This window comes from Cheilinus undulatus, linkage group 20, assembly GCF_018320785.1.
Source record: "Cheilinus undulatus linkage group 20, ASM1832078v1, whole genome shotgun sequence".
In the NCBI taxonomy this organism is placed as follows: Eukaryota; Metazoa; Chordata; class Actinopteri; order Labriformes; family Labridae; genus Cheilinus; species Cheilinus undulatus.
In genome coordinates, this window is record NC_054884.1 from 13,487,920 (window position 1) to 13,502,448 (window position 14,529).

The 14,529-nt window shown below is 41.6% G+C and overlaps 1 protein-coding gene across 1 annotated transcript in view; it reads right to left on the reverse strand.

The window, feature by feature from the left end:
* Nucleotides 1-7,778, reverse strand: part of cpped1 (calcineurin-like phosphoesterase domain containing 1) — a 67,973-nt gene extending 60,195 nt beyond the window's left edge. Inside the window, exon 1 of the mRNA XM_041815739.1 lies at nt 7,553-7,778. Within this exon, the coding sequence (XP_041671673.1) occupies nt 7,553-7,616 (64 nt within the window). The 5' untranslated portion in view covers nt 7,617-7,778. The remainder of the gene's footprint in view (nt 1-7,552) is intronic.
* Between the last annotated feature and the right edge of the window lie 6,751 nt (nt 7,779-14,529).

The following is a 14,529-nucleotide window of genomic DNA, read 5'->3' on the forward strand; positions in this document are numbered from 1 at the left end:
GCAGAGTAAGCAGTCTGCTTACAAGAAAAAAGCTTGTCCTCAATGAAAACATCCAAATTCAGCAAACATACAACTTATGGAGCTAACAGATGATGAATGATGAAAACAGAGCTACATAGCCAATGTAGCTAAAACTAAGCTCACAAAGCAGCTACATAAGCTACATATCTACACTATCTGCATAGCTAAGGTAGCTTAAGCTATGTTTGCTAAAGCTCACGTTGTTAAAGCTAAGAGCTAAAGATAGCGGAGCTACATAGCTAAAGATAGGTTCACAAAGCATCTATATATATGCTACATAGGTATCTAATCTACGTAGCTAAGCTAGTTTAAGCTTGGTTGCTAAAGCTCATATTTCTAAGCTAAGTTAGCTATATTGACTTATGTAGTAACATCAATTGTGTCGCTAGCATAGCTAAGTAATCTTTAGCTTAAGCTAAAAAAGCTAAAGCAAGCCACCATTTGTGTTACAACTTCTGAAACACATCTACTAGTATACATAATATAATTCTAGATTATACCTTCTGTTTATCTGAGGATCTTTTTCTGTTTATTTATGACATGTTTCTTAGCCTTCTATGTTTGCAATGTAGTTGATTGATGACTGTAACTACCAGACTTTGATTATGAATAAAGTTGAATTAAAAAAAAAAATTGACATATGTTGTACAGGCAAACTGCAGCACTTCCTTTCTGAGATGTACGGTGTCCCAGATGACCACGAGTGGCAATCAGAAACAAATGGTCTGCAGCCAGACCCCTCTTATGGCGAAAACAAATACTAGTACAAGAGCTGCACAGCTGCACAGAACCTGCACATTGTGGACGTAGCTGAGCCCAGTAAAGGCTGTCACACAGAGAAGACAAAAATGAGTGTTTCAGCTTTTTTACGGTAATTAATAATAATCTAATTTGGCTTGATTTTAAACTTGCTGTATACATTTGTTTTAAGAAACACAGCCTATATTGGCAGCTGACCTTTCTTTTTATCTTCCGGGTATTACTGTCACATTCAGGCAGCATCTGAACATTTTCATTACAATATGTTAAGGTCACACAGGATGCTTGCACAAAACATAGCAAAGAGCAGTACACAGAAATATAAAAGCTCTAGGGATTACGCGTCATTACAGCCTTACTCATTCAGGTAGTGTGAGGCCTGCTGTGAAAGCTTCATGTAGAAGTCTTGCATTCATTCTTGGAATAACACTCGATACGTAGAAAAGGCTCAGGATTCAGGACTGGTAACTGAAGTTCCCGGAAATGCAGTGCACATCCTTTTGTTAAAGTTGTACATGCTCACTTTTTAAGTAACCAATGCCAAATAATTAACAAACAACCACATGTTGAGGCAAAGAACAAGTGTTTTGCATAATCCTGACATTACATAACACGACGGCCCTGCAATCTAATCACTCTCAATATTCATTAACAAGGCAAAAGGACGGAAGCAGGCACTCAGCACAGCCTGGCTGATGGTAATGACAAGGTTTGATATGAAGGGCACAAGAGGAAGTGTTCCCGCAAAGTAAATGGAAATTCTGTCCCCTTGTTGCCTGCAAATGAACATATGCTAAGTGCAGGCGTAAACATCAGCTTTCTACTCCACATTTTTAATTTACCAGTGGATAAAAACCTTGTTTCTGTCTTTTTGCATTGCTATGGCTGTGAAAACTGAATTGATATTCTGCACCAGTCTCCTCCCTCACACAAAGCAGAGGCTACTGGCTGTTCAGAGTTCTCTGTGTTTAACATGCTATCCATTTTATCTCACTCCCAAATGAATTCACAATAATTCTTTCCTCCAGAGAAGCCTATGCAGAGATGAGGAGAAAAAAAAGAGCAACAAAGAGACTCAGCCCTCCTGGGAACCATATGAGTCAAAGCTCAACAATCATCTCATTGCTTTAATTGACATTTATGAAACCATGCAAGGAAAGACAATTTACTTTAATGATTATCATCATCATTTCTCCAATCGAATTACTTAAGAACGCCTGTAGTCCAAGCTAGGCTTGCTGGGATCTTAATTTACAACTGCAGAGTTGGAACTGTTGATAATTTTTTCAACTGAAACAGCTGCTCTGACCACTGCACTCAGAAGTTACATTTCTTAATGGGGCATACATGTGTCTAAGTCAGGGGTTCTCAACCTTTTCACCCCACAACCCCCAAAAGAAAGGTGACAGTGACCAGGGACCCCCACTGCACCTGACGGTGGTTGAACACAGCCATGCACATTCAAGAATAGTCATGTGCAGACAAGGCCGCCCATTGGGGGCCATCTGTGTAGTAAGTAGCACTCTTAAAAATGTAAATCCTTTTGTTATATATAGAATTAGAATATGTTAAAAAATAGCTAAAATGGGTTAATAATGGCAAAAAATGGTGGGAAAGGTGTTGAAAGTGGATTTTAAAAGTAGCAGAAATGGGTTAGAAATGCCAAACATTAGATAAAAGTGGCAAAATAACCAAAAAGAAAAAAAAAATGGCAAAAATGGGTTAATGTGACAAAAATGGGCATATGAAGTGGTAAAAGGAGATTCAAAGTGGCTGAAATGGCGCTTAAGTGGCAAAAATAGGTGGAAATTTGGCGAAATGGGATGAAAATTGATATAAACTTGCTAAAAAAGGTTAGCTGAGGCAGAAATAGTGAGAAACTGGCAAAAATTGGCATATCAAATGGTGAAATGTGGCTTAAAAAAATGGTAAAAGGAGTTAATAGTGGCAATAATGTGTCAACAGAGCCAACAGTTGGCAGAGAGTGGCAAGATTTGGTTTAGAATGGGCAAAAACAGACAGAAAGAAAGTAATGAAAAGGGTTTAAAATTGACAAAAAATGGGTTTTAAGTTGCAAAAATGTGTTAAAATGGGCAAAATAGGTGGGAAAAGGTGATAAAAATGGGTTAAAATTAGGTAAAATTTGTGTAAAGAGGCAACAGTGTAATTCAAAATGTTGTTAGTTTTTTTAAGGCATCTGGAGACCCTCTCTCAGTGTCTCGCGCCCCCCCAATGGGGGAATTATAAATGTTGTAAAATTGTATTAATTTTTTTAGAGGTTGAGGGCTGCAAAGCCAGTTAGGACATATTCAAACTAGTCAATCTTTACTGTGCCCCAGCAGAGGTCCAGTTTGTGAGACTATAGTAATTGCTCAAAACTGCACTCTGGCATGTTAAACTTACCTGGCAATGGCATGGATGGAGGGGGTGGGCTGCAGCACAGTGCATTGGTTCATGTACACATACAAGCAGGGACACACAATATGGACATGACAAATAAGAAAGGCACTATCAATAATAATTGCAAACAATGGTGGAATGTTAGAGGTCCATATCTGATAACGATTCAAATAATCATAAAGCAAGTAAAGTTTTAGTCATGTTACAAGAGCCAACCGTGCTTGGGCCTGGAGCAACGTGAGAGCAAACCAGCCTAGGACTGGGGAGGTTGGGCCGTCCTGTTTCGGCATGATACAGAGCAACCTGGCCTGGTGTAAGAGGGCCCTATAAGTCTGCCAGTCACTAGCAATTGCTATAGCTCCGGTCATTGGCTACAGCCATAACAAGATAATGCTCTAAAACCCAGATGTGAAGCAAGCTGCATCAGCTAAAGCTAACATGTAGGGTAAATTTCTAACAGCGAGGTGCACCAAAGGCTGGTGGTGCAGCAGCATGGCACTGTTTAAAGATATTAGCTGCATAAAATTGTGCTTATCTTACAGCATTGCCTTTCTCTTACTTTAGGACAAGTCTGGAATTCAAATTTCCATCCAATCAGCATTTAAAACAGTTGCTCGGGAACATTTCTACTGATGCTGTTTCATGGTAAAAAAGAACCGTTTTAAGTCAGCTCTCCTGTGACAATAGCAAGCAAAAAAGAGCAAAGCCAGCAGATTGCTATGTTCCTCAAAACTAACAAATTGGCAGAAAAAGGAAGTTCCTAACACTTTTTAAAGGCTGTTATTATAAAAGACAAAGTCAGTTTATCAAAACTAATAAAACAGATAATAGTTTCACCAAGTGTTTTACAATCGTCTCTTGCAGACAAAGATTACCTTCTCAAGTCAACCGGGCCAACTGACGGGCAGCAAGAAGCCGACACTTCACCAGGGTTGCCAAGTGGGAACCCCCCTTCATCTGTGTACCATTCAGTTAGTCCCATCGCACCTCCAGAGGGCTGAACAGTGATCTCGAGCATCTCAGAGCCACCCCCTCCATGCTAGCTCTCACTGCCCATCATGCATACAGGGAGACATTCTTTCTCTTGCCTACCCTACAACATGACCAACAGTAATGCCACCTTTAAAGACCCAAGCTTAGCAAGAGGGTTTGGGAGGCAGAGCTAGGGTGAGGTGCCCTGACTGGGGCTAGCGCTCACCCCCTCCAGACTAGGCTGACGCTCTACCCCCCCCCCCAGCCTACCACAACTCCAACTACAACAAGATGACAATTCCTATCACCAACATGACATATGAAACTGCAAAAGACAAGAAGAGAGAGAGAGAGGTTAGCAAGAAGGTGGGGGAGGCAGAGCTAGGGTGACGGGCCCTGGCTGGGGCCAGTACTCAGCCCTGCCGAACTAGGCTGAAACTCTACCTCCCCCTTCTACCTACCCTAGCATGACTTAGGCCCCGTCCACATGGAGATGAATTCAGGTGTATACACAAAACTTTTTTTGTGGTATCTGCGTTTCAACTAACCTAACATGTCAGATGGATGTGTGGGAAAGCTTCAATAGAAAACGTTTGAGAAAAGGCAGAGGCTTTGAAAAATCCTCGGAGTATGATTGGGTGAACGTTCTGTCTGTCACATCTCTACGGGCCAATCAGAGCAACAAAGCATGAGATGTAGCCGCTAGCAAGCTGCGCGTGCGCGGCTGCTGAGGAATAACGTGAAACATGGGCGACTATAGACATGTAAGTACTCAACTTTTGTCGTTTTTGAAAAGAAAACAACTCACTGCTGTTCTTTGTCCTTCTCTTAACGAAGACGTGTCATCAAGCTCTGATAAATCTGGCACTTTAGCAGCATCCACGCTAATCTCTTCCTCCATAACTGCACCAGCTCTTGCTGCTGCTTGTTTACGTCACGACTCTGCTGCGGCTGAAAGTACTGCCCCTCGTAACTGATTGGTCCTGTCACTTTCTAACCAGGCCCAAACGGTTCAGATGGGAGCTTTGCAAGATGGATTCACCAGTGAAAAACAAGGAAACGGGCGAATCCGTCTGCTTTGCAAGGTTAGTCCCAGAGTGTACAGATCCATAAACGACCACCGTTTTATCTCCGTGTGGATGGCGAACCACATCTTTCTTGAAACAATTACGTCACACATAGCGTAGCTCTCTTAAGATGTCTGCACGGGTCCGGCCAAATCAACAATGGCAGGTTACAGGGTTGTTTTCATGTTGTAGAAGCTACTGAGCTTGTTATGGCTTTTACAGCAAAATCTGATGCTCCTATACCACCACTGCAAAAAGCATACACCATATGTTCTTAAAGCCTACGCAGAGAACAACCAGAAGGGCAACTAGAGGAAAGTTCGTGTCAGTTCTCCATGATCTTCTTCTCTCTTTTGTTGCATTTTCGTGGCAGCATTACAGCACCACATACAGGCTTAGTATATGCACTACAGCATTTTCAGTGGTTCCATGCTTACACGGATATTTCCTGAAATGATCCCGTCTTTACGAAAAACTTTTTCTAAACGAAACGCAAATAAAATGTTTTCGTCTCTGCGTGGACGGGGCCTTATACTTACACCTTCTACAGATCCAGGTATAGCAAGAGGGTGGAGGAGGCAGAGCTGGGGTTAGGTGTCCTGACTGGGGCTAGTGCTCAGCCCCGATGGGCTAGGCTGACGCTCTACCTCCCCCTTCTACCAACCCCTAACACGACTCCAAATTGCAGTCGTCACCAGGTTGGTAACATACAGCTGCTTTTCTTTTTGGTGCCAGAATCAGTATCAGAAAAGCCCAAAATGCACCAAAGGATCTTTAAAACTACAATCCGTAGCTTTAACTGAGATACTGTGAACTTGTGCAGCATTTGCATTTGCATAAAAATGATCTTTTAGTAAGCAGGTAATGTCTGTTAGAGGTGTGCAGACCTCCTCTTGTTGGCATAGGTGTGTTTTCTGATTGCAAGGCATACGTGTGTAACATAGAATGTGCCCCCATGTATGTCGTTCCTATATACCTGCGTTAATAACCATTGCCATTGTGAGCACCCCTGACAAAAGACACAATCAGCAAAGATTTCATAAATCTTCAAGATGCATTTGAATAAGTTCTACATTTCTTTTGTTACACTGAACATACGTTATGGCAGAATGTCTCTCTGTGGAGCCAGATGTGTGAACTATTTTTCTAACGAATGAAAAAGAGATTTTAAAAAAAACACAAGGGCTTGCAGCGCTCCCCAGACAGGAGATAAGAAGCAGCAGCTTTGTGTGGCTGCTGAGGTCCAAACCAACTTCAAACATTCCTCCTTGCAGAGATTTCTCAGGTGGCGTATTGTGAGCTCTAAATAAAACTAATCATCGTCTGAGATGAAAGCACGAGGGGGATAGCTTCTGCTGCAAATAATAAAATACAGCACACTTAAATTCCTTCCCTTAGGTGTTCTCAAAAGTTGTTTCTTTCCTAGAGAAAGGCTGAACAGACATGAAAACTGGAAAACTGAAGGCAAAACTGAGCATTTTGGTATGATTACTGCATGTTGAGTATCTCGTGTTGGAGCTTAACTACTGCTTTAGTAAACAGTAGAATGTAAACTGAGTTAATCAAGGCCTACAAAACGTGACAAAGGGAATACTTAAAGTTGTGCTTACACATGCAGATGTGCATAAATGTCCCGCCAAGCTTGCTCCAGCCTCTAGTTTAAGATTGGGAACAAGAAACAATTTCATATTTAAAGTGAACTTTTATTAGTCTATGGCTGTCACTTACCATGAACTGTACTCTCATAGTTTTAGGTTAAAACGCTTCTACACTGCAACACTAACAGACAACGGGAGCCTTGTTTACAGCACTAATTTGATTAATTAGCCTGGTAAACACGGTGTTATGGTTTAAAGAGTTACCATGTTAACTGGAGCCTTTCAGCCGAACGTATCAGTGGTTGTTGGAGTTACAGCCGGTGTAATGTAATTTCATTAACGATTTATCTAACATTACAGTAAAAAATAAACAAAGTTACATTCATGTGGACACGTTCGGTCCTCAACATCTGCTGTAACTAGGACAACAGCAGACGCTTTCGGCTGAAAGTCACCAGATAGCACGGTCACTCTTTGAACCGTAACAAGGGCATAACATTAACATAATATTTACTTCGCAAACACACGCCCCAGCAAGCTATGCAACGGTTGACAGTAGCGACATGACTATCAAACAAAACTACGTCATAGCTGTCAATGAACTGTGCTGTCAGACTGTTAACCTGTAGCAGGCTACAACTTGAGTAAGGCTGAGTTACAGACACAGTTAGCTAACAAGCTAGCATGTGAGCAAGCTAACGGGCGGGTCTAAAAAAACCGCCGTCAGTCTGCTACCTTCAGTCAGTCCGCTGAATGTCCGATGTTTAGCTCTGAGAAAGATATCCTCACTCTCAGCCATAAGCTCCAACGGTGAGCGCGTGTCCAAGGGGAAACCGTTTCGTGACTTGTGAGCCTGTCAGGAAACCTCGGGGCAGGTTTGTTGTGGAGCTGTGAGGTGGGTGTCCCCAGCTGTCCCTCTGACGCTGGTCACTATCGGCTGTCGACTGCACCGCCCGTCTGTGACTGTGTGGGACTTTCTCTGCAGCGGCTCTCAGCGTGGCTACAGAAGACAGGCTGTCCCAAAATGATGTATTAACTCTGACAATGCAGGGTATAAAAGGAATATAAACCCTCAAGAATTCTCCCTTGTGAGAAGATTTTAGCTGAAATAGAGTGAAATCAATACTGACGACTATGTCCAGGGGCGTTGCCAAGATTTCTGGGGCCTATGAAAAGGTATTAAACTGGGCCCTTCCACCAGAGCTTCAGTCGACCCAGTAAAGCAGTGTAGGCTTTTTGGAGTCATGTCACCCACAGGCAGGAAGTGATTTCTGCATAGAAGCACGCCTAGAGCTGTGCCAACTGGTCAAACTGGAATAAAGCTCACAAAGAAACAGAGAAATGATGACAGACATTGATAAAGACTTCTGTCTAGTCTGCAGTAGTAGAGTCAGACAGACCTTGTGCAGGCTGTGACTACTTCATGAAAAGTAAGGCTACAATCAGCTACCTAACATATTGCTGTAACCCCCCAAAAAAAGATATACACATGTATATATATATATATATATATATATATATATATATATTTTTTTTTTTTTTTTTTTTTTATTCACAATAGAACATCTAAGTTTGAACTTGATGGCATTAACTTACCTTAAAGGTCACATATTTTAGCCATTTAAGACAAGTTTATTTTGGTCCTGGAGGTCCCCAAAACATGCCTGTGAAGTTTGTTGCTGGTAAAACACACCAGTATTGGGTTTTTGCATGTCTAAAAAACCCTCTGTTTTAGCCCTGCTCAGAAAAAGCTGTTTCTGTGTCTGTACCTTTAAATGTTAATGAGCTGTATGACTCCACCCCTGGCTCCGCCCCTCTCAGGAAATGGATGTGGCTTAATGAATGTGGCTCTCCTGATCCAGAGATCCAGAGAGAAGGATCAGGAGAGCACGGAAGAATCTTCGTCCAGGCAGGGAGGGCCAACCAAACCTGGGGGCGGGGCTAATTCCCCACATGACATCATGAGGGGAAAATCTGAGAACAGCTTGTTTCAGCACACATTTTCTGAAAGGTTGGGGGGGGGGGCTCTGATTCTTGGGGGGATTGTGGACAGGCCAGGGGCACATATTTTTGATAGAAAAGCCTGAAAAAGAGAATTTTGCATAAAATGTGACCTTTAAAAAAGTAGGGACGGGGCAACAAAAGTCAGGAAATTAATTTAAGTGTTAATAATTTTAAACAGCTAGAGGAGCATTTTGCTATTAATCAGGTTAATTGGCAACAGGTCAGTAACATGAATGGGTACAAAAGGATTATTTTAGAGAAGCAGAGTCTCTCAGAAGTAAAGATGGTTTGAGGTTCACTAATTTGAACAAAAAAAACTGCATCTAAAAATTTAGAAATTTCAGAAAAAAGTTCCTCAACATATAATTGTGAAGACTTTGAATACCCACCATCGACAGGACAAGGCTGAAGGTCAATACCGGATGCTTGTGAGCCCTCAGGTGGCACATTGCACTTGGTGCTGTCTTCTCTGGGCCAGAGCTCATTTATCATTGACTGAGGCAAAATGGAAACTGTTAAGAAAACTATTAAGATTTGAAATTCTTCTCTGAAACCACAAATGTTGTGTCTTACAGACTACAGAGGAAAGAGATGGTCCAGCTTGTTATCAGCGCACGGTTCAAAGCCTGCTTTTCTTATCGTATGGGTATCGTAGGGTAAATTTGTACCTATGGGCAGCTTACATGGCAGGAAAGGTACTATCAATGCTGAAAAGTATATACAGTTGAAACCAGAAGTTTACATACACTATATAAAAAGGCACATAAACTTTTTTTTCTCACCGTCTAACATTAAATCAGATTAAACTTTTCCTGTTTTTGGTCAATTAGGATTACCAAAATTATTTCTATTTGCTAAATGCCAGAATAATGAGAAAATGATTTTTTTAGACAATTTTTTATTACTTTCTTGAGAGTCAGAAGTTTACATACACTAAGATTACTATGCCTTTAAACAATTTGGGAAAGCCCAGATGATGATGTCGTATCATTGGAAGCCTCTGATAGGTTTATTGACAACATTTGAGTTAATTAGAGGCACACCTGTGGATGTATTTTAAGGCACACCTGAAACACACTGCTTCTTTGTGTAACATCATGGGAAAATCAAAACAAATCAGCCAAGATATCAGGAAGAGAATTGTGGACTTGCACAAGTCTGGTTCATCCTTGGGTGCAATTTCCAGATGCCTGAAGGTGCCACGTTCATCTGTTCAAACAATTATACGCAAATATAAACACCATTGGAATGTCCAGCCATCATACCGCTCAGGAAGGAGACGGGTTCTGTGTCCCAGAGATGAACGTGCTTTGGTCCGATAAGTGATCTCAACCCAAGAACAAAAGCAAAAGACCTTGTGAAGATGCTGGCTGAAGCTGGTAAGAGTGTTTTGGAGACATGTTCTGTGGTCTGACGAATCTAAAATTGAACTTTTTGGCCATAATGACCATCGTTACATTTGGAGAAAAAAGGGGGAAGCTTGCAAGCCTGAGAACACCATCCCAACTGTGAAACATGGGGATGGCAGCATCATGTTGTGGGGTTGTTTTGCTGCAGGAGGGACTGGTGCACTTCACACAATAGATGGCATCATGAGGAAAGAACATTATGTGGAAATACTGAAGCAACATCTCAAGACATCAGCCAGGAAGTTAAAGCTTGGGCGCAAATTGGTTTTCCAAATGGGCAATGACCCTAAGCATACTGCCAAACTGGTTACAAAGTGGCTTAAGGATAACAAAGTCAATGTTTTGGAGTGGCCATCACAAAGCCGTGATCTCAATCCCATTTAAAATTTATGGGCAGAGCTGAAAAGGCATGTGCGAGCAAGGCGGCCTACAAACTTGGCTCAGTTACACCAGTTCTGCCAGGAGGAATGGGCCAAAATTCCTGCAAACTATTGTGAGAAGCTTGTGGAAGCATATCTAAGACGTTTGACCCAAGTCGTACAGTTTAAAGGCAATGCTACCAAATACTAATGAAATGTATGTAGACTTCTGACTCTCAGGAAAATAATAAAAAATTGTCTAAAAAATTATCTCTCTCATTATTCTGGCATTTAGCAAATAGAAATAATTTTGGTAATCCTAATTGACCAAAAACAGGAAAAGTTTAATTTGATTTAATGATAGACGGTGAGAAAAAAACGTTTATGTGCCTTTTTATGTAGTGTATGTAAACTTCTGGTTTCAACTGTAGCGGTTTTAGATCCACTTTTACTCTCATCTAGAACATCTCTTTCAGGGAAGGCCTTGCATATTTTAGCAAGACAATGCCAAATCAGATAGCACATCCATTGCAACAGCATGGCTTCACAGTAAAGGAGTCTGGAAGCTGAAATGGCCTACGGTCCAGAGCTTTCACTGATAGAAAACATTTTTAGTTCTGGGACTTTTTAGAAAAAGAAACAGGTAATGATCATGATCATTTGAAATGTGATTTCCATTTCAAAAGTTACTGCAAATGACCTTTTACCAGCCCAAACTTTAGGAAGCACCGATCAAACCAAATTTGTGTCTAAGGTTCGTACTTAAAAAAAGGGAGGTTTCTAGCTATGCACTCCCTGGAAGGTAAAGCATGTTGCCTGACGAACCCAGGGAGCATCTTTTCAGCAGACTCTTCTAAATGTACATCCATTTTCCTGTAAAATGGTTAAGTGTATGACCAGAGCGTTCCTGAGTTAAATCAAGTTGATTTTATTTCTTTGTTATAAAGAATACAGTTTGTTGTGACATTAAAACAGAGAAATTACAATCACAGATCAACCAAATCCTGAGTCACAGAGCAGAAATCCATCAGTCAATCATCTACAACCATTAAGAATCATTAAGAACTGATTTGTTTTACTTGATTTTCCTCAGACCACTTGGAAATTGGGTCATTCCTCAAGGAATTTCTTCATTTCCTTGGGGAAACATTTTTTATCATGGGTGTAAAGAATATTATGCTGGTGTCAGGCCAAAAACAGATCTCTAAAATAAGGGAATTAAAAAAAAACAAATACTTTTTTCAATGAATTTAACATTGAATGGTCATAGTAGACATCTTTTTACACTTTTTATTGCTTTAAAGTTGGTTAAAACCCACTGACAGACGTAAAGGATGACCAGTAGCACTGATTTATGAAAAAAAGAAAAAAACAAACACAAAAATGGAGATACAAGGTTTTGGCCCGATTCCATAGATAAATTTACTTGTTATCACTGAAAAAAAGGATGTACCACACACTTTTAAAGACTTTGCCACATTTTTTTCCTGTCAGCCATTTATAACCCACTGGAAAGAGCTTCACGATCCACTTTTGGGTCCTGACCCACCATTTGAGAACCACTGGTTCAGCCAGGTCTCACCACCACCTCTTTGTTGACCAATTGTGACCCAGATTTGTGAAATTATTCAATCATAACCAAATGTTTCTGATAAAGATTGTTGCAGTTTGGACCCAAAATTGTAGAAATCCTAGAGAAAGGACAAAACAAACATGATTGAAAGGTGCATCATTATAGGCACACTTTTTATTTTACTGGATTTTCCTTAGTCAGCATGGAAATTTGGTCATTTGTCAGGGAATTTCTTCATTATCTTGTTGAAATCAGTTACATTGTGGAGGGAAAGCATATTACACTGGCATTGGGCCAAAACCTTGTATCTCCAAACCCATCCCTTTTAAGTGCTTGAAAAAAACAGTATTTTTTTAATTAATTTATCACTGAATGATCATAGCCAGCATCTTTTTGACACATTTTATTGCTTTAAAATTGGTTAAAACCATAGACTGTAGAAAGAACTGGACAAACCCTGTGTGACGTCAGTCGTCTGCCAGACTAACCCAGACTCAAACAGCTCTTGAAGCCAATCTGCGGGGGCTTCCATATTGAAATTGTGGTCTCAACCGAACTTTGGATCAACCTAATGGCCCGCCCACCAAGCGTGACTTCCTGTCAGCTAGCTAGCATTCTGGTTGACAGAAATGGAGCCTCTGTCTGCCGAGCTATCTGTCAATCAAATGAGAAGCACCAATCACCGTGAAGTGAGGTTTGTCCTAAATATAATCCAAACGGGCGGCACGGCGGCGCAGGGGTTAGCTGTTGCCTCACAGCGAGAAGGTTGCTGGTTCGCTTCCCGGTCAGGGTCAGGGCCTTTCTGTGCAGGGTTTGCATGTTCTCCCCGTGCACGCATGGGTTCCCTCCGGGTACTCCAGCTTCCTCCCACCACCAAAAACATGCTCGTTAGGTTAACTGGTGACTCTAAATTGCCCGTAGGTGTGAATGTGAGTGTGCCTGGTTGTCTGTCTCTATATGTCAGCCCTGTGATTGACTGGTGGCCAGTCCAGGGTGTACCCCGCCTCTTGCCCGATGATAGGCGGGTGGAACAAAGAAAAACCCCGTACAGTGAAAGCACAATAAGACACTAGCTAATGAGACACGTTTGGTTTTTTTGGACAGGGCTGTAAACCAGTTTATTTCTAGTGTAAAAACCAGTTGTTTAACATGTGTCCAGACGGGACTTCCGGTGTTCCTGCAGCCAGCCTCAAGTGAACACTCGTGGTATTACAATTTTTTGCACTTCCGCATTGGCTTCATTTTTCAGGACTGAAGGTTGCCGCTTGGTTAAAACTCACAGATGTAAAGAGAGACCAACAAGACAGATTAAAAAGAAAAATCATGAAAAATGGAGATACAAGGTTTTGGCCCGACACCAGCACAGTTCGTTGGATCGTTTAGAAAAAATACCTAAATCTTCTTGTCATCACTGGAAAAGCTAATAAAAATTTAAGGATGTACTCTGCCACATTTTTCTCTGACACACATTCACGACCCAATGGAAACAGCTTTGGGACCCACTTTTGGGTCCTAACCCACCAGTTAAGAACCACTGGTTTAGACCAGTTGGAGACTGTATTATGGTGGAAAAGGCGTATGATATGTCACCTTTAAACATTTGGACCACAGAATAAGATCAGCAAAGAGAAAAGAGCTTTCACGTGCCCACAGGTGGTGACAAAATCAACTCAAACCAACAAACCCACAGAGGAGCTTTACAACACCTTAGAGCAGAAAAATCTCTCAAACATTGTAAAGGTTGTCCTTCGGATTAAAAAGTCAGTTTAGCTCTTGGGATGTAGCGGTCATTGTGTCACAAAGCCATGTATTTAGTGATTTGGCCCCCTTTTAGAAAAACATTCCCCTCTAGAAGCTCTGCCAGCGTCTGTCAATTGCAGCACATTAAGCTGCTTGTGATTTTTTTCTAAAACAATGTCAACCCACGACTGGAAAAATATAAACTGAAAAAAAATAGGGGAAAAGGGCTCCCACGCCTTTCCTCGACGGCATAACAAGTAGTGATGTGCGTATTCTGGTGCTTTTATCGTAATATTTCACAACAAAGGCTCCCCCTATTCCTCCTTCTCTTCTCTCGCTCTCTTCAGCCCTCACAGTCTCTCTCCCTCCCCATGTTTTCCTCCTCCTCCTCCTCCTCCTCTCCCTTTTGCGCACCAGGCTCTCCCACCCTCGGCTCTTCTATTCGCTCACTGCGCTCTCATCCTCTGTGCGGCATGTGTCTCTGCCTACTCCTGTGCGTAAGAGCGCACCGGTGGATAAGTGATGCACTCCTGAAAACGCGAAATCCGAGCCTTTCTGAGGAGACGTGTGCGCAGCACAGAGCGCGCTAGGGACCAGTCAGTGACATTAAGTAAATAAACCACGGAT